The sequence below is a fragment of the Carassius gibelio genome, chromosome A5 (genome assembly GCF_023724105.1).
Source record: "Carassius gibelio isolate Cgi1373 ecotype wild population from Czech Republic chromosome A5, carGib1.2-hapl.c, whole genome shotgun sequence".
Taxonomy (NCBI): Eukaryota; Metazoa; Chordata; class Actinopteri; order Cypriniformes; family Cyprinidae; genus Carassius; species Carassius gibelio.
The window spans coordinates 27,298,658-27,322,944 of record NC_068375.1 but is presented as its reverse complement, the minus strand read 5'-3'; the positions used below and the strand labels follow the sequence as shown (position 1 = coordinate 27,322,944).

Here is a 24,287-nt window from a genome sequence, read left to right as displayed (position 1 = left end):
CTAAGCTGCAATAACAGATCATTCCAAGATTGCTAGATGTCTGTCATCAGATAATCAAACATATTTTGAACACCCATATTTACTTGAAGGGCGATGAAATAATACAGAAACTATTATTCTTAAACACCTGAAACTGTTCTTATGTTTTGATGGCATTAACTAACAATAACAATAAGTTGTGGTTTAACAAAAAGTTTATCTTATAACACATGATGGACTGCATGAATGTTTTCTTTGAGTGAACTGATATTTTAAATAGACTCAGAGTGGCAGTAAAGGAATGATATTCGATTTCTATATTAGCCTATCCTGTTCAAGTAAAGAAAGTCAAAAGTATCAGAACAAAAGGTTGTATATTTTATTTTAAAGACAATCTACAATATCCATAAATACACACACACTTTTTTTGTAGTGTAGGCCTATTAGTATAGGAGTTTTTGTTATAAAGTTTGTCTTACTTTATATTAATATAAAATATGTTCGTATAAAAGAACACAATATGGCTAACAAAACATCTGTGTGTATTTTAATTTGTATAAGATGTTGCTGAAATTAATGCTCACAATATGTACTCTGTTATTTTAAAGGAGAAAACATATGTCTCTGTTTATGGTTAAAAGTCTAGTAGAAAAAAAAAGTCTGAAGCTCAATGTTTATTGCTGGTAATCAGCCTCCACAGAGATGATCTGATACTATTTCTGCCCACCCAGAAATGCCAAACCACATTTACATACTGTGGTGATACAAGTCACCCGAGAGAGAACAGACAAACAACTCAAGTTATTCTGTTCCTTTAAAATCATGATAATCTCTTTTTCCATTCCAAGCATATTTCTTAGGTGTTCTTTATGAGTTCCAGCTACTTTTTTCTCAGCTAAACACTGATGACCAGATAAATTTTATTCATATACTATAAAAGGCATAAAACTCTTTTGTTCATGGCACAAATCTGCTTTTTTTATTTATTAAAGTAATACCTTTCAAATTAAACAGAATTTCAACAGTGTATTAAGCTTTGAATATTAAATGATTTTAAACCTGATATTAAATAATATGCAAATTCGTATTTGCCATGACCCATCTGTAACTCTTCACTCTCCTGACAGGTTTGTTCCAGAAGATCCTGATGTGGGTTACTTACTTAAGTGTGCATATAAAATTTACAAGGATCTGTAGGTTATGGTTTGGACTCACAAACCGGGATTATTCTGAAAAGTAGTTTGTCTTCCTTGAAACTGCGTTTACTTTCTTTACGTCATGCAGTGGGAGTGTCATAATGTCGTGAATGTATCCTATTGCACGCGCGGCTACAGGTGACACAGTATCACTAGGAAGGGCGTTTAGTTTCAACCTTTGAGCTTATCTTAACTCAGCTTTTCGAGGACCTAGCAAATACACAACTTCCTAAAAGTTCTCTTAACGTAATATAAAACCGGGTAGGCTATTTTAAAAAAAATACTTATAGGCTATATTATACTTTGTAGTATTTCAAAACGGATATGTGGACCTTCGTCTTTGTGTGTCTATCAATCTCAGTCACAGGTAAGAGTCCATTTAATTTTTATTATGTCCTGTCATATATATATATATATATATATATATATATATATATACACACACACACATTTAATCAGTGTTTTATCACTTTTACTAAATAATAATAATGATAAAAAAATATTTTTTGCGTGTAGTGGAATAGAGTTTACATTTAGTATAGGTCTACAAGAAAAGAAAACATTACGTACCTGCCAAAATGTGGCCGTATTTAACCAATTCTGTAGCTAATTAATCGTTATTTTGAATTGGTTCATGTTGACATTAATAGTATTTCCGAGTAACCTATTGAGGCCGAGCCGTTGTAATTGATCTTATTAACGTTCTTAAGTAATAAATCATATGAATCACTGAACCGAATCAACTAAAGCAGTTTGAAATGATTCGATACAGCGATTAATGCGTAGCAAAATTAGGCTTATATGCTTTGTCATGGTACCTATATTGTTAGAATGTGAAAGAAGTCCTTTCACGGCTCGATAACCTGTAGAACCTGTTTTTTCAACTCATCCACCCCCCATCCGAAACCAGAGCTCAACAACCAGGAAATTGTGATGGCTGAAACGCGACTCAGAACGCCAAATAAAATCAATTAACAGTAAAGTCGCAATAGTTAAATTAGATAAAAGTGTTCTATTTTATCATTGAGTGTTAATAGTAGACAACCAGTAACACTGACACACCTGTTGTTATTGTTGATGGCATTAACTACGCGCGCGCACACAAGCATCCTGTTGAGCAGCGTCAGGAATTCAAAGTGTTTGAGTATCGTGTTTGTTTATACCTGTTACCCTCATGATTACGTGGGTAAAACAGTTTCAAAACGGCAAACACTCTGGAAAACTTAATAATAATGATAACTGAATGAATTTTTAGAACGACATTTTCATACTCTATGTGGATTCACATGTCATAACTGATGCATGCGGTTGTTTAGCCCATTCTTTCAGAATAGCAGTTGGAGAAGTGGTTGTAAATGCCATAACGACATTTTCTGGCTTTCATCTATTTTAATTTATTTTATCTATCTATTTGGTCTTGGTGACCCGTCATAGTGCAAGCATGTTCTTTGTTGCCATATTTGTAAAACAGTTATTTGAAAAGGGTAAATTTTGAAAACACAAATGTATTTCTTTAACATTTTCTTATTTGAAAACCCCATTTGAGATTCTAGGTCACATGTTGCTTTTGTTTGCATTGTTCTGATGTTTCTATTAAATAGAAAAATAAGTGGGGAGCTTAGATGAATATAAAATCTGAGCATCGTTTCACTCCGGTTGTAGCTGTTAATGCAGTTTATTATGTGTTTAATGTGATATTAGGAAATTAAGGTGATTTAGGTTTGAATCCCTATCTTTCTGTCAACAGGCCTGCACGGCGCATTTACAGTTACTGTTAATCCCTGGGTGAAAGTGAAAGAGAATGAGGGTAAGTTTCGCTGTGCTTCTTCTGTTTGTTTGTCTTTCAATTATAATTGTTTATGTGTGTCAATGAGTAGCCAGATATAAATAATAAAGAAAATATGATGAAGTGCCTCGCTGCATGTGTTTTGAATAATAACTGAAGAACAGTAGTTTGTGAGGTGTTACAATTTACTGGAGAGCCTATCTCTACTGGCTGGCCTAAAGACAGGTTTGCCTGTTTTGGGTGATCCTGGTGGTTTAAGCATTCAGTTTTAGATGTGAAAAACCTTTATGCATAAAGTATTGCTTTTTTCCAGGAGTTGACTTGAAATGTTCATACACCGCTGACTTTGGTGCATCACCCAGAATAGAATGGAAGTTCAAGGATCTCAAGGGCTCTCAAGTATATATCTACTTTGATAACAAGCCAACTGGTATGGATAAAATCTTTACATTTGTCATCCAGTTAATTGATATAACCTTGAAGTAGCATTCTCTTATTGTTTGTTAATTTGTGAAATGTGAATGGAGAAAAACATGTAGCCTTGTGCATTATTTTTTTCTTTTATTAGCTCAGTATGAAGGCCGTATCGCTATGGTTGAAGGAGGACTGAGATTTAACAAGGTGACACGAGCAGATACTGGAGACTATGACTGTGAGGTGTCTGGCAATTCTGGATATGATGAGAAGACCATCAAGCTTACAGTCCTTGGTAAATTTGAGTACTGAAAAAAAATGGATATAAATGGATATAAGTTGGTTTAGCAAAGATTTATTTGTAATACATCAAAAATCCTTGTTATTCCGACTCCAATTTCCTCCACTGCAGTGCCTCCTTCCAAGCCTGTGTCCAGAATTCCTTCATCAGTCACAACAGGAAGTAACGTCCGCCTGACATGCTATGATGCAGATGGTTCCCCTCCATCCACCTATAGGTGGTACAAAGACAACACTCCCCTCCCTGAAGATCCAAGCAAGTTTCCCAGTTTTAAGAACCTCACCTACAAGAGGAACGTCTTCAATGGTAACCTGGTGAGTGTTCATCTACAATACTAGAAAATACATAATACAAACATACATATGTACGTACATACCCACACACACACATATAGAAAAGAATCCATTTTGTTGCTTTGCAGCCTGAAATGAAGACAGAAACAGTTTTTGTTTTATTCAGCTGTTTTTACTGTATTTAAAAAGCAAAAAATAAAATCTGCTGGAATTTGTCTGTACTTTGCTCCCCACTCTTCTCTGCAGAATTGCTTAAATACAGATAAATTTGATGGTGACCATTTTTGGACTGCAATCTTCAAGTCATTCCACAGATTTTCAATGGGGTTTAAAGGTGTATTCACTCCTGTCTTGTTTGGTTTGATTAAATCAAACTCATGTTCGTTTCCCGCCTTGATGTGGATCGTTTGGACAGGTGTGAATACAGCAACCTCACTCGGGTGAAACCCAGTGAACCCAGCTGAAGAGGTGGTCCTGGTCTGCTTCCAAACAAACTCTGGTACGGTTTGTTTTAGGTGTGAATATGACCCGACTTCAATCCGACCCAATTGCAGAAATCAAGCTCAGAAACATACAGCTCACACATGTAGTGCTGTTGTTTGCATTTCAATGGCTTAAATCGCTTGTTTTTAAACCACAATGCTTAAAAATGCATGCAAATTATGTGTTTTTGTGACCATGGTGCACAGAACCATGATGTGAGTGCGCTAAATAGTCTAAAGCTTGCCGCAAAAGTTACTATGAATATGTTGGGGGAAAATAGTTAGGTTTTTGAATTATCAATTAATTAACTAGTGTTTTCTGAGACAGTGTGACAAAGATGAAATTGATTATCCTGATTTGCCATCTCATCATGGATGCTAAAAGAAATGCATCTTTACGGATTACCTAATGAAAGAGTTTTTTTGGAATTTAATTAATTTGTTTTGTGGTGTTTTAAAGCTTTCTATAGATATAATCATCGTGTCTGAAAGTAAAATATTTGCTAAGGTTTAGTTCATTTTTGTGAAGCGCTCCTGTTCAACACCTAGATGGCAAACACATCCTATTTGTTTTCTTTATTTTACAAAAGCACAACATTTTGTTAATATTGCACACAAATAAAAGTAAAACCTTTACAGATCTAAATGATGAATACAATGTATAATTCTTACATGTATGTGCAAAATTGACAGCGTCAATTCAATGTCCTGAAACACTCTTCAGCTTACTGTAGGAATGGTCTTATTTGGATGGTGAGCTTTATTGGATTAAAGTAACCAAATTGGATTTTGTGTTGTGTCCAAATAATACAATTTTCTCATGCTGCCATAGAATCTTCAAGGTGCATTTTTGGCAAATCTCAGTCGTGAAAGCATGTGGCAATTGTTGAGGAATGATTTTTTTTTTTTTTTTGCAACCTTCCCATACAATCTACATTTGTGATATTGTTTTCACATGCACATAATGATGACTCTTTGTCATAAATTCCTGCAACTGCTTCAGAGTTGCTGTAGGCCTCTTGGTAGGCTCTCTGACCAGCATTCTTCTGCTCTTTCATCCAGAGAGATGTCCTGATCCAGGGAGGGTCTGTGTTGTACCAAATTCCTTCCATGTCTTAATAATAGATTTCACTGTGCCTCTAGGCATTGATAAATCCTTTGAATTTTTATTTTTTCTTTTTTTTTATCCATCTCCTGACTTTGACATACCCACAGTTTTATCTAGGAGATCTTTTGACAGTGCCTTTCCACCCATAGTTGATTGTCTGCTTTAGTTGCATTACCAAGGACTGAAATGCTCCAGAAAAGCTCTTTTCATTCTGACTCTGAGATAATCGAAATGACCACAGCTGATCACAGATGTAAGTTAAATGACTTTGTGTGCCATTGAGAAGGTGATTATCTATACCTGATTGATTTTAAAAGTTATTTTTAGGAGGGGGTGATCATTTTTTTCAACCAGTGATTCTGTTTTTTTTTTTTTTCATGACATATTGGTGTTATATCTTTCACTTGGGTGTTATATAAGTTGCAATGAGTAAATACAGCTGGATAAAAAAACTGTGTCCATCTTTATTTTAGGCTGCAAAGAAACAAAATGTGATTATTTTAAAGAGGAATGATTCTTTTCTGTATCTATTTTATATATATAAATATATATATATATATACACATACGTGTGTGTGTATATACTGTATGATTTTTTTTTTTTTTACATAAAATGATTGAAACTCAATCATCAAAACATTCAGTACTTTATACTGCTAGAATTTAAAAATCATTTTGTGTGTAAGTATAATTCTGGTTTTATACCTCGTCATTGTACTGAAAGATAAATTATATTTGTAAAATTGGTTTCTTTGTGTGATCAGGAGTTCCCGAGCATATCTAAACTGGATACTGGTTCATATTTCTGTGAGGCCAGTAATGGAGAAGGTGCACCTCAGTGTGGAGATACAGTGAACATGGAAGTCCGTAAGTTACATTTGTCAGTGCTTTCAAATTAGACACTAAGTGGCAGTTACATGTCTACCAGAGTCACCAGAGGACACACTTTCAATTTATTATCAACATATTATCAAATAAAATGTTATTTTTCATACTACTCAGTTCCCTTCAGTTTTCACTGCACTACAGGATAGCTACTTGCACATTCTCACATTTGATCAGATCTACCTCCCCAATTTTTTAATACAAAGCAAGCGAACACATATAAAGTAATTCAACTCAAATTGTCAAACTGGTTTATTCAACTACTCCAGTCTGTGTGCACTGAATTTATTTAAGTCTTTGGTTCTTTTAATTGTGATGATTTTGGTTCACATTTAACAAACAAACGAATTACTATGTCAACAAATTAGAATACTTCATAAGACCAATAATAAAAAACTTTTTCAGTGAATTGTTGACCTTCTGGAAAGTATGTTCATTTACTGTACATGTACTCAATACTTGGTAGGGGCTCCTTTTGTTTTAATTACTGCCTCAATTCGGTGTGACATGGAGGTGATCAGTTTTTGGCACTGCTGAGGTGGTATGGAAGCCCAGGTTTCTTTGAGAGTGGGTTTCAGCTCATCTGCAGTTTTTGGTCTTTTGTTTCTCATTTTCCTCTTGACAATAGCCCATAGATTCTTTATGGTGTTCAGGTCTGGTGAGTTTGCTGGCCAGTCAAGCACACCAACACCATGGTCATTTAACCAACTTTTGTTGCTTTTGGCATGTGTGTGAAGGTGCCAAATCCTGCTCGAAAATTAAATCAGTATCTTCAAAAAGCTGGTCAGCAGAAGGAAGCATGAAGTGTGAGTCCTTCCACTCAACTCTCTGTTAACATGCTTGGATACATTACTCAGTGAACAGCCAGCTTGTTTGGCAATGAATGTTTGTGGCTTACCCTCCTTGGGGAGGGTGTCAATGATTGTCTTCTGAAAAACTGTCAGATCAGCAGTCTTCCCCATGATTGTGTAGCCTAGTGAACCCAACTGAGAGACCATTTTGAAGGCCCAGGAAACCTTTGCAGGCGTTTTGAGTTGATTAGCTGATTGGCATCTCACCATATTCTAATTTGTTGAGATGTTAAATGTGAGCCAAAATCATCACAATTAAAACTTCGGTCTGTGTGCATTGAATTTATTTAATACTCAAATTAGACAATTTGATATGAATTATTAAAATAAATGAACATTTCCACAACATTCTAATTTATTAAGATGTACCTGTATATTGGGCTGGTTGCATAAACATAGCCATTAACATTATAAATGAAAAGGACAACATTTTAATTAAAGATGTGTGGAGAGGAATCCTTGAAGTCAGTGAGAGCAGGCCAGTCCATTACCCCTAACAAAAGAAGAAATATAACTTCCTTTTGCCATTATCCCAGCTCTGTTTTAACAGTCTTGTGAGTAGAGTGTTTTTTTCTGTTTAGTGTTCCATAGGCAAGAAAGCTGTTTCAGTACCTCTGATTAGCACTGTTTGGATTGCATATAACTATAACACATTACAAAATATGTTTTAAGCTCTCTCTAACATAGCTACTTTTGGGCTAACTTTGTTTTTCCTGTATAGATGATAAGGACAACAGCCAAACAACAGCTGTGAGCAGCAGCTTGAGCACTGAGAACAAGGATGTCCCAAGCAAGACCACATTGAACCACATGCTTGAAAAACAGTATGGTGTATTCTTGTTGCAAGAGGTGAAACTAAAACTAGAGATACAAAAACTAGAATTAGAAATGACCAAGTTAAAGTTAGAGATACAAAAACTTGGACAGGAACCTTGAGTGAGTGAGAGAGAGAGAGTGAGAGAGAGTGAGAGTGAGAGTGAGAGTGAGAGTGAGAGTGAGAGAGAGAGAGAGAGAGAGAGAGAGAGAGAGAGAGAGAGAGAGAGAATTTAGATATAGTATTTAGATATAGTATTTAGAGAGCCAAAATACACTGTTCTTTGTGTGTTTTTGAATACTTGCAGCCATAAATAAAAATTATCTTATCAAAACAAAAACCTAAATTCCCGAGTATTCTTTCCAATACTTTAAATAGTGGTACTAGCCTGGAACATTCAGCAAAAACATGAAACACAGTCTCTGGTTTAGTACAAAAAAGACAAGGTGATGAAACAGACATATTGAACTTAGAGACAAAGCTATTTGTAAGTAACACACAGTGCAATATTCTCCACTGCAAATCCCCAGAGCGTTTTGGGAGTGGACCTTTATACAGTAACCTCCAAGAAGGAGAGAGATCATCAGAAACCATTAGATGTTCCTTCCACTTTGTATCACATCTACGATTAATATCTTCAAAATGATCAGCCTTTACACACATCTGATAAAACTTTTGTTTTTCCAGCAGCTTGAAAAACAATCTCTTGTAGCCCCTTGAACTTCAACAACTTCCCCTCTTGGTCACCATCTGTGCAACCCTTTGGGGACACAAATAACTTAGGGAAGGAACATTGCATCAATTCACCTGACATAAGACAATTGACAAAATGTTGGAATTGAGAAGGAAAAACAGCTTTCAGACTGCATATGAAATGTTCTACCATCCTCACAGACCTGAATCCCACTTGTTCACAAATTTCCATTGTTGGTCTCCATTTTCTGGAATCAATATCGATCAGATGTGCAACTTTTGTCAAACCCTTTTCCATAAATGTTTTAACAATGATGTTAGACGTGCAAACATTGCCATTAAGATAGGGGTTATAAAACAGTGGTTCATTCAGGCCAAAATGGTGATTCTCTCATCTAAATCCCTTAAGAACAGTCCAGGAATTTAAAACGGAAGCATAGAATTTCACATCAGGTTTAAAACTCCAACTATACTGGAACATCAAAAACAATTGTTTGTCAAGGGAAAAACCACCAAAAGTTCTAAGCAAAGCCAAGCCAAATGACACCCACGGTGTGGAAAGCTCCCTAACATAAAGTAAAGTCTGAGCAACTTTCAGCCTCATAGCTTTCACTTTGCCTGCCAAATCGATCATCCCCTGACCTCCTTCATTAACTGGCAAGTAAAGAATTGCAGGGGGAAGCCAATGATGGCCGTCCCAAAAAAAATTTACTCCAATCTTCTGCAGATGTTGTAATAGGATTTTTGGTGGATCGAGTACATTTAACCTATGCCACAGCATAGATGCTGCCAAATTATTAATAATAAGCACTCTACCCCTATAAGATAGTTGAGGGAGAATCCACCTCCACTTGTGTAAACGGCCAGACACTTTATCAATTAGACCTTCCCAATTCTTCTCCATATAACGCTCTTTCCCCAAGAAAACCCCAAGCATTTTAAACCCTTCTAGGCTCCAAGAACAGTGCTGAGGAAGTACTGGCGGACCTCCGTTTTCCCATTTGCCCAGCAAAAAAGTTGCACTCTTATGCCAATTTATTCTTGAAGAAGAGGCCCTCTGATAGATATTCAGTGATGATATCATTTTCTTAACATCTTCATTTGATCTTATTACTAAAGTAACATCATCAGCATATGCGCTTAATTTAACTGTTGCAAAATCTGTGCCAGAAGAGCACACTGTGGAAATCCCACTTAACTGATGTCTCAGAACTGCCATGAGTGGTTCAATAGCAATCGTGTATAAAATACCTGAGAGACCGCAGCCTTGTCGTATACCCCTGCCAACTAAAAATGGTCTCGATAGAGTGCCATTTATTTTCAATAAACTATATACATCCGTGTACAACAGCTTAACATAGGAAATAAATGATGGACCAAAACCAAAAGCATCAAAACATTTAAAAAGAAAGCCATGATCAATTCGATCGAAGGCTTTCTCCTGGTCCAAAGAAACAAAACCTACATCAAGTTTATACACCTTGGCAAAGGAAATCAGGTCTCGAACCAGAAAAAGATTGTTAAAAATGGACCGATCTGGGATACAGTAAGATTGATCTTCATGAATCACTGAAGATATGCAACGTTTAAGTCTATTAGTTAAAGCTTTGGAAAAGATCTTGTAATCAGCTCCGAGCAATGACACAGGACGCCAATTTTTGATGTCTCCAAGATCCCCCTTCTTAGGTAATAAAGTTATCACAGCCCTCCGAAGGCTCACAGACAATGTTCCTCTTTCCAGACACTCCAAGAAGACAGAAAACAAGTCCCTTCCAATCACCGGCCAAAACTGTTTATAAAATTCTGCATTTAGTCCATCCAATCCTGGTACTTTTCCTGAAGAAAGTTCATGAACAGCTACTGTCATCTCATCAAAAGTCAAAGGCTGATCAAGTCTAGATTTCTCTTCTTCTGCAAGTTGAGGTAAATCTTGAAGAAGCATGTCAGCCATTTCATCTTCACAGGGTTCCGCCTTATATAGGTTCTCATAAAAAGATAAAGCATAGGACATTATTCCACGATCGTCAGTCACTTCTCCTCCTCCTGGAAGTTTCAAATGACATAAAGTCTTCTTATTCACAGTTTTTTTCTCCAGACTAAAAAATGTAGATGTCGGCGCATCCATGTTATTAAAGGAGGTAAACCTAGCACGGATAAGTGTCTCTTGGGCCCTTTCTTCCAAAAGATTCCGTAAGAAAAATGTATTCCTTTCAAGTTGTTCGGCAGTGTCCACCTCATCCATTTTATCCTCAGTGTAAAGAATATCTTGTTCAAGCTTTTTCAATGTACTTTCCAAAATACCTTTGTTATAGGCAGTATAACTCTGACAAAAAAAGTTTAATTTGTATTTTGCCAATATCCCACCACTGACTTAGGGACTTGTATAGCATTTTTCTCTCTCTCCAGGTTTCCCAGAAAAGGGTGAAAGAGTGCACAAAATTGTGATCTTGTAACAGTCTAATATTAAATTTCCAAAAAGAGTGCGTAAAAGTGCTCTGTGCGACAGAGACTTCAACAGACGTATAATGATGATCAGATAGAGCAGTGGGAAAAATACAGCTATTATAAAATTTACCCCTAACGCTTTTCTGCACATAAATCCTATCAAGTCGGGCTCCAGATATCATATTAGAGTTTACTTTCATCCAGGTATATTGTTTAGTCAGAGGGAAAGCTTCTCTCCACACATCCACAAGACAATGATAATTTATCACATTTTTAAGTTCATCTGACGACTGGCTATGTGGTTCCTCATGGTTCCTATCTAAAGTGTGGTTTATAGTACAATTAAAATCCCCAGCCAGAACAACAATTTTATCATGCGATACATCACTAAGAGCAGTCTTTAGTTTTCTAAAGAATAAAGTTCGCTCTGAACCAATATTTGGGGCGTACACATTAAATAACGAAAAATGTAGACCATGAATTGTCACATCAACACGCAACATTCGACCAGGAACCAATTCAAAAACACTAACAGGTTGTTGCTTATATTCTGATCCAAAGAGAATAGCAACCCCTGCACTAACACTAGAACCATGACTTAGTATAGCCTGCCCCTTCCATTCACTCAACCACTGTACTTGATTATTTGAATCTGTATGAGTTTCTTGAAGAAAAACTATACTTGCCCTCTTAATCATAATATATTCAAAAAGACTAAACCTTTTAACAGCATCACAACACCCATTAATATTTAAAGAACCAAATCTCAAGGATGTCATGAAAAGAAGAAGAAAGCAAACATAAAAATGCATCCAAACCATCTCACTTTTTACCTTGCAAAAGCAATATACTTCTTACATTACAGAGAATCTTTTTAAGGCGGTACCGTTTTGGTCTATCAAGCTCATCAGTTTGTCTTTCGCATAGCTATGGTACAAGAACTGAGAAACAGTTTTAAATCTGGAAAGTATGACTCAATACTGATCTTACGAAGCCCTTTTGTATTGTCAAGGAAAGCATTAATCTGCTGTAATGAATACAACTTAGTCTTACCTTCAGAAGTATTTTCCGAGTCCATCACGTCATTCTCATCATATATTTCCTCGTCATCCTTATCGAAATCCTCCGTGTGTAGACTTAAATCCATTACCTCTTGTGAAACACTCGCTCCTTGACTCTGATCGATCGGTTCATCAGTACTTATTTTAGCATTACATAGGTCTACCTCAGATATTTGTTCCTCATTCCCCAGTGATTCGGCCTCACGCGCCTCTTTGGCATTCACCTGCTCCGAACTCAACTCTGGCTGCGTGCAGGGGCGTAGCAGCCATTTTAAAAGTGGGGGGGACAGCTGTATGGTGATTTGACCCAAAGCTGATGTTCATAATAAATTCTAAATAGAATACCAATTGGCATTTTACTTTTTCAAATTTGGGAACATGACATGATAGCTTACAGGAACCTATTTTTTTTTTAAATCATACTCAAAATTTAAAAATACTGCAGGACTTTGAGACCAATGGGAGACCATCCATAATTTTTTTATTTTTTTATGAAATAAAGATATTTTATGATATTTACAATATTTCAGTTGCACTACATTTGAACAATAACTTTTTTTTTTAACAGTTGGACAAAAACAGGTGTTAAATGAGTATACAGATTACATCTACAGTAATTTTATACAACATACATTTTATGAAAAATATGAGACAGATAATCTGTGAAAAAAATCAAGCTCCTCTGGCTCCTCCCAGTGTCCTATTGCCATTTGCAGAAACTCCATCGCTCCCGGTAAAAAACAACCAATCAGAGCTGCGGTCCGTAACTTTGTTTGTGTTCAAAATGTAGAAAAATGTATATAATAAGCGAGTACACCATGAATCCATTTTCCAAACCGTGTTTTTGGCTTGTCCTGAATCACTAGGGTGCACCTATAATAAGTGTTTATATTCGGACTATTTTAGATTGCTTCGGGCATACCGCGGCGGAGTAACCCAGTACCTTTGTGATTCTTCATAGACATAAACAGAGAGAAGTAGTTCCGGCAACGATGTTCTTCCGCAAGACGCAAGCAGTTCTGTTTATTAACCGCTAGAGCGTCAAAAGTTCCCTACCGCAGCTTTAAGATAGTCAATCTGCTTTTTTTATACAAATCTCACCTGTACACATTCTGGAGAGGTTGAGCAACTGCCCCCTCTCTCTGCCAGTGACGTCACAGCCTGCCTTTCCTACAGACTAGTTAGGACATAAAGTAACAGTTATGAATTAAAAGAATAAAATTGATAAAGTATTTTAAGATATTCGTTGCAAAACAAATATGATTTATTGTGAAATTATAATTTTACTACGCGAGCAGCACGTAGACAAACAAAAGACAGCAGAAACCAATAATATTGTTACGTCTTATTTAGCAGACGCTTTTATCCAAAGCGACAATTAGGAGAGCATTTAACACACTGAATCCGGCGCGACGTGACGAGGTCCATACGGGTTCAATAGGTTAAATCATAACATGAAAACTTTATCGCGCGATTCGTGTCATCGCGACATACTGTAACATACTTACAGTGTGTGTTTGAAAAAAGGATGTAATCGTCCTTTGCTTTTTTCTGGGGTGCATTTTATCCCAGACGGCCTAACAGCAAAGTGAACGAACGAACGAAAATTCAGAAGAGCAACAAGAGATTTGAAGCTCATAGCAGACGCGCCCAGGAGATGATTCGCTCTGTGATTGGCTGAATGTTACTTCACTCAAATCTAAGTAACAAATCAGAGAACACTACAGGAAATATTCACGCTGGATCCTAAAAAAAAAAAAAATTAGCAGGGGTCAGAATCACCTGTTTCTAAAAGTGCGGGGGACGTGTCCCCCCCGGTTGCTACGCCCCTGGCTGCGTGATTACGTCATTTTGATCGGCCGCTGTCTCAGCTATCTGCACTTCGCTGTTGCTGGAATCACCCAACAGGGATCTTCCCTCGCGTAGTTCAGGCAAACTAATCGGCGTGGATTCTGCTCTGGCCTGTGGAGGTTGTAACGACACAGCGTCCACAGTTACATCAGAAGTGCCTTGTCTCGCCCTGTCATTTTCCACATTAACAGTCAAATCTCCATTAGTGCCATTATTTACATGACGATTCGGGCAAGTCTGCCGGACGTGACCAAAATCCCCGCAAATAAAACATTTCATGGACTCCGAGCTAATAAAAATAGTAAAATCCTTCCCCTCGATAGTTAATTTGACAGACAGGTTCAAAGGATCACTGTGAGAATTGAGAATCATGAAGACCTGGCGCCGAAAAGACATTACATGTTTGAGTTCGGGATTTTTGCATCCGAGCGTAATCATCTTAATGGGACTCACTAATTTACCATATCTCACGAGTATTTCTTCCAATTTCTCATTTTTAACAAATGGAGGTACATTTGACAAGACAATCTTCTTTGATGGACTCGACAGAGGCAAAACAGGCACAAACATTTCATTGATCGTTAATCCGTTCTCAATTAAATAATTTGCCATTTGACTCAAAAAAATAACTATGGCCTTGTTCATACGAGACGCGGATCTGATATTTACACCGCCAACAGCAGCACTCACGGCCACTAAACAATCTTCTACCGACACAGACGCATCAGGCATACACTTACAGCCATGTCTAATAGTCAGTTGTGAAAAATCACCCACATTTGTCCCCATTTTCCCCACTTGCTGACCGGCGTCAGCCGAGGAGAAAAAAAAAAATACTGCTTTACCAAACACAATTCAAGAAAGAGAAAAAAAGAAGAGAAAAGTTACAATCAACAGAGACAGAGAGAGACTACAGCAGCTCCTCGACGTCGTACAGACATTCAGTCAAACGTGGGCTCTCAAAATTAACCTTGCAAAAACTAAAATAATGATTTTTCAAAACAGATCCAGATGTAGGGAAAATAAATACATCTTTCGAGCAGGAAACCAAGTCCTCCAACACACCCATGAACACACATATCTGGGACTAAAACTGAGTTCTACAGGGAACTTTAATCTGGCTGTGAATGAACTGAAGGCAAAAGCACTGAGAGTCTTCTACATGATTAGAAACACTATTCGACATGAAATTCCAATTCAAACCTGGCTAAAAATCCTAAAATCAATAATTGAACCAATTGCTCTGTATGGCAGCGAGATATGGGGACCTCTAAAAACCCAAGATTATTCAAAATGGGAAAAAGAAGAAATCTAAACTCTGCATACACAAATTTGTAAAAATATCCTAAAAGTAAACAGATCAACGCCAAACAACTCGTGCAGAGCTGAATTAGAACAATACCCCTTATTGATCAATATCCAAAAGAGAGCGGTGAAGTTCTACCAGCACCTGAAGCGCAGTGAGCCGAGCTCATATCAGGCTGAAGCCCTGTGGTGTCAGGAGCAGAGCCTGCAGAGGAGCGCTCTCTCACAGCTGATGCTCAAACTACAGCCAGACCAGCACAGCACCATCCGACCAAACCAAATTATCCAGTTACAAAAACAGAATTACATCACCTACTGGAAACATGCTACTAAATCACAGAAGAAGATGGAGCTGTATTTAGACCTGAAGAAAGATTATAAACCAGCAGAATACCTGAGCTGTGTAAAAGATCCCAAATTAAGAAAAACACTTACAAAATACAGACTGAGAGAGGACGACACAGACAGAGATGGCAGCCGAGAGAGCTGCCATGTGCTTTCAGAGTGAGCTGGAGACAGAGGAACACTTCTTACTACACTGTGATTACTATCATAACATAAGAGCTGCATATTTCCACAAATTCCAACAAATTAAACCAAAATTTATGGCATTACCAAATACAGAAAAATTAAATCACATTTTAGGGGAAAATTCCAAAATGATCACAACAGCAGCAAGATAAGTATCAGCCTGTCACAAACTAAGACTGTCAGCCAGTGGACAAAACTGAAGCAAGAGCATTTCTTACATGTACTGTTATGCATAAGTTATTATTATTATTAATTTTTTTATTTTTTTTATTTGTTGTTGTCTTTTACTTGTTTCTCGTTTGAAGAAAACAAGGAGAAAGTATACATATACTTAATTATTTTACGAATCTGTTTTTGTTTTATGTATTATATAATTGTTTATTCCTTATTCATGTAATGTACAATGCTTTCGCAATACTGTGCAAGTCATGCCAATAAAGCTCATTTGAATTTGAATTTGAGAGAGAGAGAGAGAGAGAGAGAGAGAGAGAGAGAGGCCAAATAAATAAAATGTTAACAAAAAGCAGAGGTATTTTCTGCAGACATTGATAATGTCATTAATTTGATCACTTGCATCATGTTTGGCATCTCTAATAGTCAGAATCTTCACCTTGGTTCATTCAAGTCAAGATATTTATTTGCATAGCATCCACAATACACTCAAAGCAGCTTCTAGTAAGCTATGTTAACTCTATAATGGCTAAAGTCTTTACTGAGCAGTTTGACTCCAATATGATTATATATTACAATGATACATGATCCACAGTTTGATATCTAGCTATGTATTCTTACCTTTGAGAATAGCCATGGTTTTGCTACTCTAACCAAAGTGTTTAGCAGTTCGCCTATATCAGTACCACTGTGTAGTGAAGGAGACTGAACAATGAATATTTGCAGCCTCTTAGACAAACCACAGAGCTTTATATATATATATAAAGAGAGAGAGAGAGATTTACATATTAGTCTGTTTCTATTCTGAGTATGTAAAATGTTTTTTAAATATATATATATATATATATATATAATAAACGGTCTGCCTCTTCTGTGGTGAGTTGCATGTGTTCACACTGTGTGGGTCACATTACACTTGGAAGGACAGGAGAACTCTTCAAATATAGAATTTAATCATCAACAGGCATATACAGGAACTAAAATACAACTCAACACTGGAACACTATTTATACACAGAACTTGACCATGGGAAGACCAGATACACCTGGGATCAATGACAACAGAGGGGGAACACCTGGAATGAAATTAACTTAATGAAGAAACAGGAAGGACCAAATAAGGACATACAGGAACTCAAAACACGGAACATACATGTGGGATAGGTTTTATTTTTTTTTTGATAACTAATATATATATATATATTAAAGGAGTATTCCAGGTTAAATAAGGATTTTATTCTATCATCGTTTGAAATGAACTCTTTAAACATCAATAAAAACAAATGAAAACTTGAAAAATCTAAACTAAGCTGCAATAACAGATCATTCCAAGATTGCTAGATGTCTGTCATCAGATAATCAAACATATTTTGAACACCCATATTTACTTGAAGGGGGAGGAAATAATACAGAAACTATTATTCTTAAACACCTGAAACTGTTCTTATGTTTTGATGGCATTAACTAACAATAACAATAAGTTGTGGGTTAACAAAAAGTTTATCTTATAACACATGATGGACTGCATGAATGTTTTCTTTGAGTGAACTGATATTTTGAATAGACTCAGAGTGGCAGTAAAGGAATGATATTCGATTTCTATATTAGCCTATCCTGTTCAAGTAAAGAAAGTCAAAAGTTTGTATATTTTATTTTAAAGACAATCTACAATATCCATAAATAAACACACACTTTTTTTGTAGTGTAGGCCTATTAGTATAGGAGTTTTTTTTATTAAGTTTGTCTTACTTTATATTAATATAAAATATGTTCGTATAAAAGAACACAATATGGCTAACAAAACATCTGTGTGTATTTTAATTTGTATAAGATGTTGCTGAAATTAATGCTCACAATATGTACTCTGTTATTTTAAAGCAGAAAACATATGTCTGTGTTTATGGTTAAAAGTCTAGTAGGAAAAAAAAGTCTGAAGCTCAATGTTTATTGCTGGTAATCAGCCTCCACAGAGATGATCTGATACTATTTCTGCCCACCCAGAAATGCCAAACCACATTTACATACTGTGGTGATACAAGTCACCCGAGAGAGAACAGACAAACAACTCAAGTTATTCTGTTCCTTTAAAATCATGATAATCTCTTTTTCCATTCCAAGCATATTTCTTAGGTGTTCTTTATGAGTTCCAGCTACTTTTTTCTCAGCTAAACACTGATGACCAGATAAATTTTATTCATATACTATAAAAGGCATAAAACTCTTTTGTTCATGGCACAAATCTGCTTTTTTTTATTTATTAAAGTAATACCTTTCAAATTAAACAGAATTTCAACAGCGTATTAAGCTTTGAATATTAAATGATTTTAAACCTGATATTAAATAATATGCAAATTCGTATTTGCCATGACCCATCTGTAACTCTTCACTCTCCTGACAGGTTTGTTCCAGAAGATCCTGATGTGGGTTACTTACTTAAGTGTGCATATACAATTTACAAGGATCTGTAGGTTATGGTTTGGACTCACAAACCGGGATTATTCTGAAAAGTAGTTTGTCTTCCTTGAAACTGCGTTTACTTTCTTTACGTCATGCAGTGGGAGTGTCATAATGTCGTGCATGTATCCTATTGCACGCGCGGCTACAGGTGACACAGTATCACTCGGAAGGGCGTTTAGTTTCAACCTTTGAGCTTATCTTAACTCAGCTTTTCGAGGACCTAGCAAATACACAACTTCCTAAAAGTTATCTTAACGTAATATAAAACCGGGTAGGCTATTTTAAAAAAATACATATAGGCTATATTATACTTTGTAGTATTTCAAAACGGATATGTGGACCTTCGTCTTTGTGTGTCTATCAATCTCAGTCACAGGTAAGAGTCCATTTAATTTTTATTATGTCCTGTCATATATATATATATATATATATATATATATATATATACACACACACACACACACACACACACACACACATTTAATCGGTGTTTTTTCACTTTTATTAAATAATAATAATGATAAAAAAAATATTATTTGCGTGTAGTGGAATAGAGTTTACATTTAGCATAGGTCTGCAAGAAAAGAAAACATTACGTACCTGCCAAAATGTGGCCGTATTTAACCAATTCTGTAGCTAATTAATCGTTATTTTGAATTGGTTCATGTTGACATGAATAGTATTTCCGAGTAACCTATTGAGGCCGAGCCGTTGTAATTGATCTAATTAACGTTCTTAAGTAATAAATCATATGAATCACTGAACCGAATCAACTAAAGCAGTTTGAAATGATTCGATACAGCGATTAATGCGTAGCAAAATTAGGCTTATATGCTTTGTTATGGTACCTATATTGTTAGAATGTGAAAGAAGTCCTTTCACGGCTCGATAACCTGTAGAACCTGTTTTTTCAACTCATCCACCCCCCATCCGAAACCCGAGCTCAACAACCAGGAAATTGTGATGGCTGAAACGCGACTCAGAACGCCAAATAAAATCAATTAACAGTAAAGTCACAATAGTTAAATTAGATAAAAGTGTTATATTTTATCTTGAGTGTTAATAGTAGACAACCAGTAACACTGACACACCTGTTGTTATTGTTGATGGCATTAACTACGCGCGCGCACACAAGCATCCTGTTGAGCAGCGTCAGGAATTCAAAGTGTTTGAGTATCGTGTTTGTTTATACCTGTTACCCTCATGATTACGTGGGTAAAACAGTTTCAAAACGGCAAACACTCTGGAAAACTTAATAATAATGATAACTGAAGGAATTTTCAGAACGACATTTTCATACTCTATGTGGATTCACATGTCATAACTGATGCATGCGGTTGTTTAGCCATTCTTTCAGAATAGCAGTTGGAGAAGTGGTTGTAAATGCCATAATGACATTTTCTGGCTTTCATCTATTTTAATTTATTTTATCTGTCTATTTGGTCTTGGTGACCCGTCATAGTGCAAGCATGTTCTTTGTTGCCATATTTGTAAAACAGTTATTTGAAAAGGGTAAATTTTGAAAACACAAATGAATTTCTTTAACATTTTCTTATTTGAAAAGATGTCTAAACCCCATTTGAGATTCTAGGTCACAGGTTGCTTTTGTTTGCATTGTTCTGATGTTTCTATTAAATAGAAAAATAAGTGGTCAGCTTAGATGAATATAAAATCTGGGCATCATTTCACTCCGGTTGTAGCTGTTAATGCAGTTTATTATGTGTTTAATGTGATATTAGGAAATTTAGGTGATTTAGGTTTGAATCCCTATCTTTCTGTCAACAGGCCTGCACGGCGCATTTACAGTTACTGTTAATCCCTCAGTGAAAGTGAAAGAGAATGAGGGTAAGTTTCGCTGTGCTTCTTCTGTTTGTTTGTCTTTCAATTATAATTGTGTCTATGTGTCAATTAGTAGCCAGATATAAATAATAAAGAAAATATGATGACTTTGTGATGTGTTAGAATTTACTGGAGAGCCTATTTCTACTGGCTGGCCTAAAACAGGTTTGCCTGTTTTGGGTGATCCTGGGTTAAGCTTTCAGTTTTAGATGTGAAAAACTTTTATGCATAAAGTATTGCTTTTTTCCAGGAGTTGACTTGAAATGTTCATACACCGCTGACTTTGGTGCATCACCCAGAATAGAATGGAAGTTCAAGGATCTCAAGGGCTCTCAAGTATTAATCTACTTGGAAAACAAACCAAGTGGTATGGATAAAATCTTTACATTTGTCATCCAGTTAATTGATATAACCTTGAAGTAGCATTCTCTTATTGTTTGTTAATTTGTGAAATGTGAATGGAGAAAAACATGTAGCCTTGTGCATTATTTTTTCTTTTATTAGCTCAGTATATAGGCCGTATCGCTATGGTTGAAGGAGGACTGAGATTTAACAAGGTGACGCGAGCAGATACTGGAGACTATGACTGTGAGGTGTCTGGCAATTCTGGATATGGCGAGAACACCATCAAACTTACAGTCCTTGGTAAATCATGAAGTATTATATGCATGAAAACTTGCTACCTGATAGTTGTCACTGATATAACCCTAGGCTTTAAACAACAAAAACTTCTGTCATAATTTACTAATCCTCATATTGTCCCCAACTTGAATGAATTTATTTTTCTCTGGAAAACAAGATAATTTGAAAAAATTATACATAATATGAAAGTCAGTGGGGTTTGGTGTCATTTGTATTTGACAATGGATAGAATAAAATATTTTTTTTGATGAAATTATGTAACACACAATACAGCCTTGTTATTCCGACTGTAATTTCCTCCACTGCAGTGCCTCCTTCCAAGCCTGTGTCCAGAATTCCTTCATCAGTCACAACAGGAAGTAACGTCCGCCTGACATGCTATGATGCAGATGGTTCCCCTCCATCCACCTATAGGTGGTACAAAGAAAACACTCCCCTCCCTGAAGATCCAAGCAAGTTTCCCAGTTTTAAGAACCTCACCTACAAGATGAACGTCTTCAATGGTAACCTGGTGAGTGTTCATCTACAATACTAGAAAATACATAATAGCTTATATAATAAGTGTGTGTGTATAAATTACACAACCTTGTTTTCACCACAGGATCTAAAAAAAAAAAATATATATATATATATATATATATATATATATATATAAAATAAAGGATCATTTTGACTTTATCTCAAAAATCTGAGTTTTATTTCTAGCGTTTTTGAGTTTCCCCCTCACAATCACAAGATATAAACCTAGAATTCTAAGAGGTCAGAATTGTGAGGTATAAGCTTGCAATTGCCAATGAGCGTCTCAAAATTCAGACAATTCTTCTGACTTCAGCAACAATATTGCAAGAAAAAAAGTCAGTATTACAGCAGATGCAAACTCTAAAAATAAATAAAGATAAATAAAAAAAATAAATAGTAAATGTTGAACCCAGCAGTTCAAAGTCACAAATAGCTTTTATTTATTTATTTTTATCCCATGGTGGAAACGGGCTTCCATAATATATATTCAAATCAAATGCCTGAAAAGCTAACCTCAGAAATTCAGTACTACATATTACTAGAACTTAAATGTCATTTTGCACTTAATTAATTAATTTGGTATTGTTTTGTAAGATAAATTATATTTGTAAAATTGGGTGCTTTGTGTGATCAGGAGTTCCCGAGTGTGTCTAAGCTGGATACTGGTTCATATTTCTGTGAGGCCAGTAATGGAGAAGGTTCTCCTCAGCGTGGAGATACAGTGAACATGGAAGTCCGTAAGTCAGGGTTCTTACACATTATTCAATTTGATCTTTAGTATTTTAAGGGTCTGGATAAGTATGGGAAATAAACAGAATGGAAAAATATTTGTGTTTCTAGACTTTTGCTGTTACTATTCTGTTTTCTTAAAAAAAAAAATGTAAGAAGGAAGAGAGTTCTGTGAAGTGTATTGACAGTTTCAGTTTACAACATGTTTTGAAGTATTAAGCATTGTAGCCAATCACAGATATGTCTGTTGAGTGTTTGAACACAATGGCCAATCAGATATTTGTTCTCTAGTTATTTTCCTTTTTGGAAATCTTAAGTTATAATATAGCAGGTTGTTAAAATAAAGATCTGTTCCAGGGTTTTCCACTGGTCCTTAAAAATACTCAAATTTAGTTGCATCAAATTTAAGGCCATAAAAAGTCTTAAATGCCTTAAGTGGTACAATAAAAGACTATCATAACTTCAAGACATCTTTGTGTCCTCAAATTTAAGATCTCTTGAAATTATGATTAAGACTTTGACTTCAACTAATCTGACTTTAATTAATTTAAAAAAACTTATTTATAGGTGATGTGAATGTTGGTGGTATTGTTGCGGGGGTTATCGTGGCTTTCCTGGCAGTGGGATTGCTCCTCTTTGCTCTCTGGTTTGCCAGTAAAAAGGGATATCTACCAAGTAAGTTCTCACTGCTTATGTGTGTGCATGTGTGTTAGAGAGAGAGAGGTAAATTATAATTTTAATTAGAAATTAAAAATGTTTGAATTTGACTTATTTTCTTTTTTCTCTCTAATTTTTCCCAGAAAAAGCAGAAAGGTAAGAGTTTTTTTATTATTATCTATGGCACATACCACCTCATATCTGACATTTAATACTACTAAAAATGTTCTAGAATGTAATAAAAATATAAATAAATGATCTCTTGCAGCAAGCCGAAACAGCAAGCTGTTTATATACAGCCTAGAGCAGATGATATGGATGATGGCGATGTAAGTACAATACATCTTGCTCAGTTGTATAAATGATATTAATCAGGAATTCTCTTTGCAATAGTTCATTTTGAATGTCATTTTCTACCACCAGAATAGTGGTACGGGTAACATAATTATATTTACACTGTTCTGTGTGTTTTTCAGGGGGAATTCAGACAGAAATCATCTTTCATTGTGTAGTCTGTGCTACTCTGGATGTCAAGATTCGGTGCCTAGATCAACTGTTTTCTGTTTGAGTTCATACAAATCAGCATGAATGTGTATGTGATGAGATGTGCCTTCCTACCCATCTTACCACACAAGTTGATCATAGAAATGTCCAAAAGCTTTAAAGCAACTATCATAAATGTGTGTGAGATTGCAGATTTAGCTTTAGGAATCTAAACCCTGTGTCTCTGTTTTGTAGAAATAAAGAGAAATTTAATTTATTGAACTATGATTAATCTGTGAGTGGAACACAAACCTAAAGGTTTTAATGTCAATTCTTTATTAATATAATTTGCTTGATAATAAGCAGTTGTTCAGTCATGTTTGGACTGAGATGTCCAATGCTATTTTTTTTTTTACATGACTCTGCACTATGAGATGGAAACTTCTTGGGGAATAGGAGGTACTATGAACGTTCCCCATTCAGGAAATAATCTTCCCTCTCTTTTATATAAACATTTGCTGTACAATGTAGTCATTGATCTGTTTTTTGTTTACTTCACTGGCATTTTTATGATACTGTACCTTGTTTGTGTGTTTTATACTTCATGAAATGTAAATAGATCGTTCTGTCTTTTTATTGGATTTTTTTTTTTTTTTTGGATTTAAAATCATGCTTAATTTACCTCTCTGAACTGTGAATTTGGGAACAAATTTCTAAACTTATTTTCCCCCTTTTGTTTGATTGAAATGTTAACATGTGACTTGATCCCAATCTTCCAATAAATGAAATCTACTGAA

The 24,287-nt window shown here is 35.7% G+C and overlaps 1 protein-coding gene across 3 annotated transcripts; it reads left to right on the top strand.

Moving 5' to 3' along the window:
- Positions 1-1,303: 1,303 nt before the first annotated feature.
- Positions 1,304-24,287, top strand: LOC128008605 (junctional adhesion molecule A). Of its 3 annotated transcripts, XM_052592893.1 has the most exons (10): positions 18,751-18,997; positions 20,407-20,466; positions 20,711-20,827; positions 20,965-21,105; positions 21,411-21,613; positions 22,256-22,358; positions 22,918-23,025; positions 23,151-23,163; positions 23,276-23,336; positions 23,484-24,287. In XM_052592893.1, the coding sequence occupies exons 1-10, from the start codon at positions 18,955-18,957 to the stop codon at positions 23,517-23,519; spliced, it is 885 nt and encodes a 294-aa protein (XP_052448853.1). In that variant the 5' UTR covers positions 18,751-18,954; the 3' UTR covers positions 23,520-24,287. The 3 variants fall into 3 exon arrangements, with proteins under 3 accessions (XP_052448852.1, XP_052448851.1, XP_052448853.1); XM_052592892.1 differs by lacking the exons at positions 18,751-18,997; positions 23,151-23,163; positions 23,276-23,336; positions 23,484-24,287 and adding an exon at positions 1,304-1,542 and having other exon boundaries at positions 22,918-23,082; XM_052592891.1 differs by lacking the exons at positions 18,751-18,997; positions 20,407-20,466; positions 20,711-20,827; ... (5 more) ...; positions 23,276-23,336; positions 23,484-24,287 and adding exons at positions 1,314-1,542; positions 2,923-2,982; positions 3,275-3,391; ... (2 more) ...; positions 6,323-6,425; positions 8,016-8,448.

Bases quoted from the DNA above. Each gene is read 5' to 3' on its own strand.
- LOC128008605 (XM_052592893.1), top strand. From the start codon at position 18,955: ATGTGGACCTTCGTCTTTGTGTGTCTATCAATCTCAGTCACAG. The intron at 20,467-20,710 runs GTAAGTTTCGCT...GCTTTTTTCCAG, and splicing joins GAAAGTGAAAGAGAATGAGG to GAGTTGACTTGAAATGTTCA. The intron at 20,828-20,964 runs GTATGGATAAAA...TTCTTTTATTAG, and splicing joins CTTGGAAAACAAACCAAGTG to CTCAGTATATAGGCCGTATC.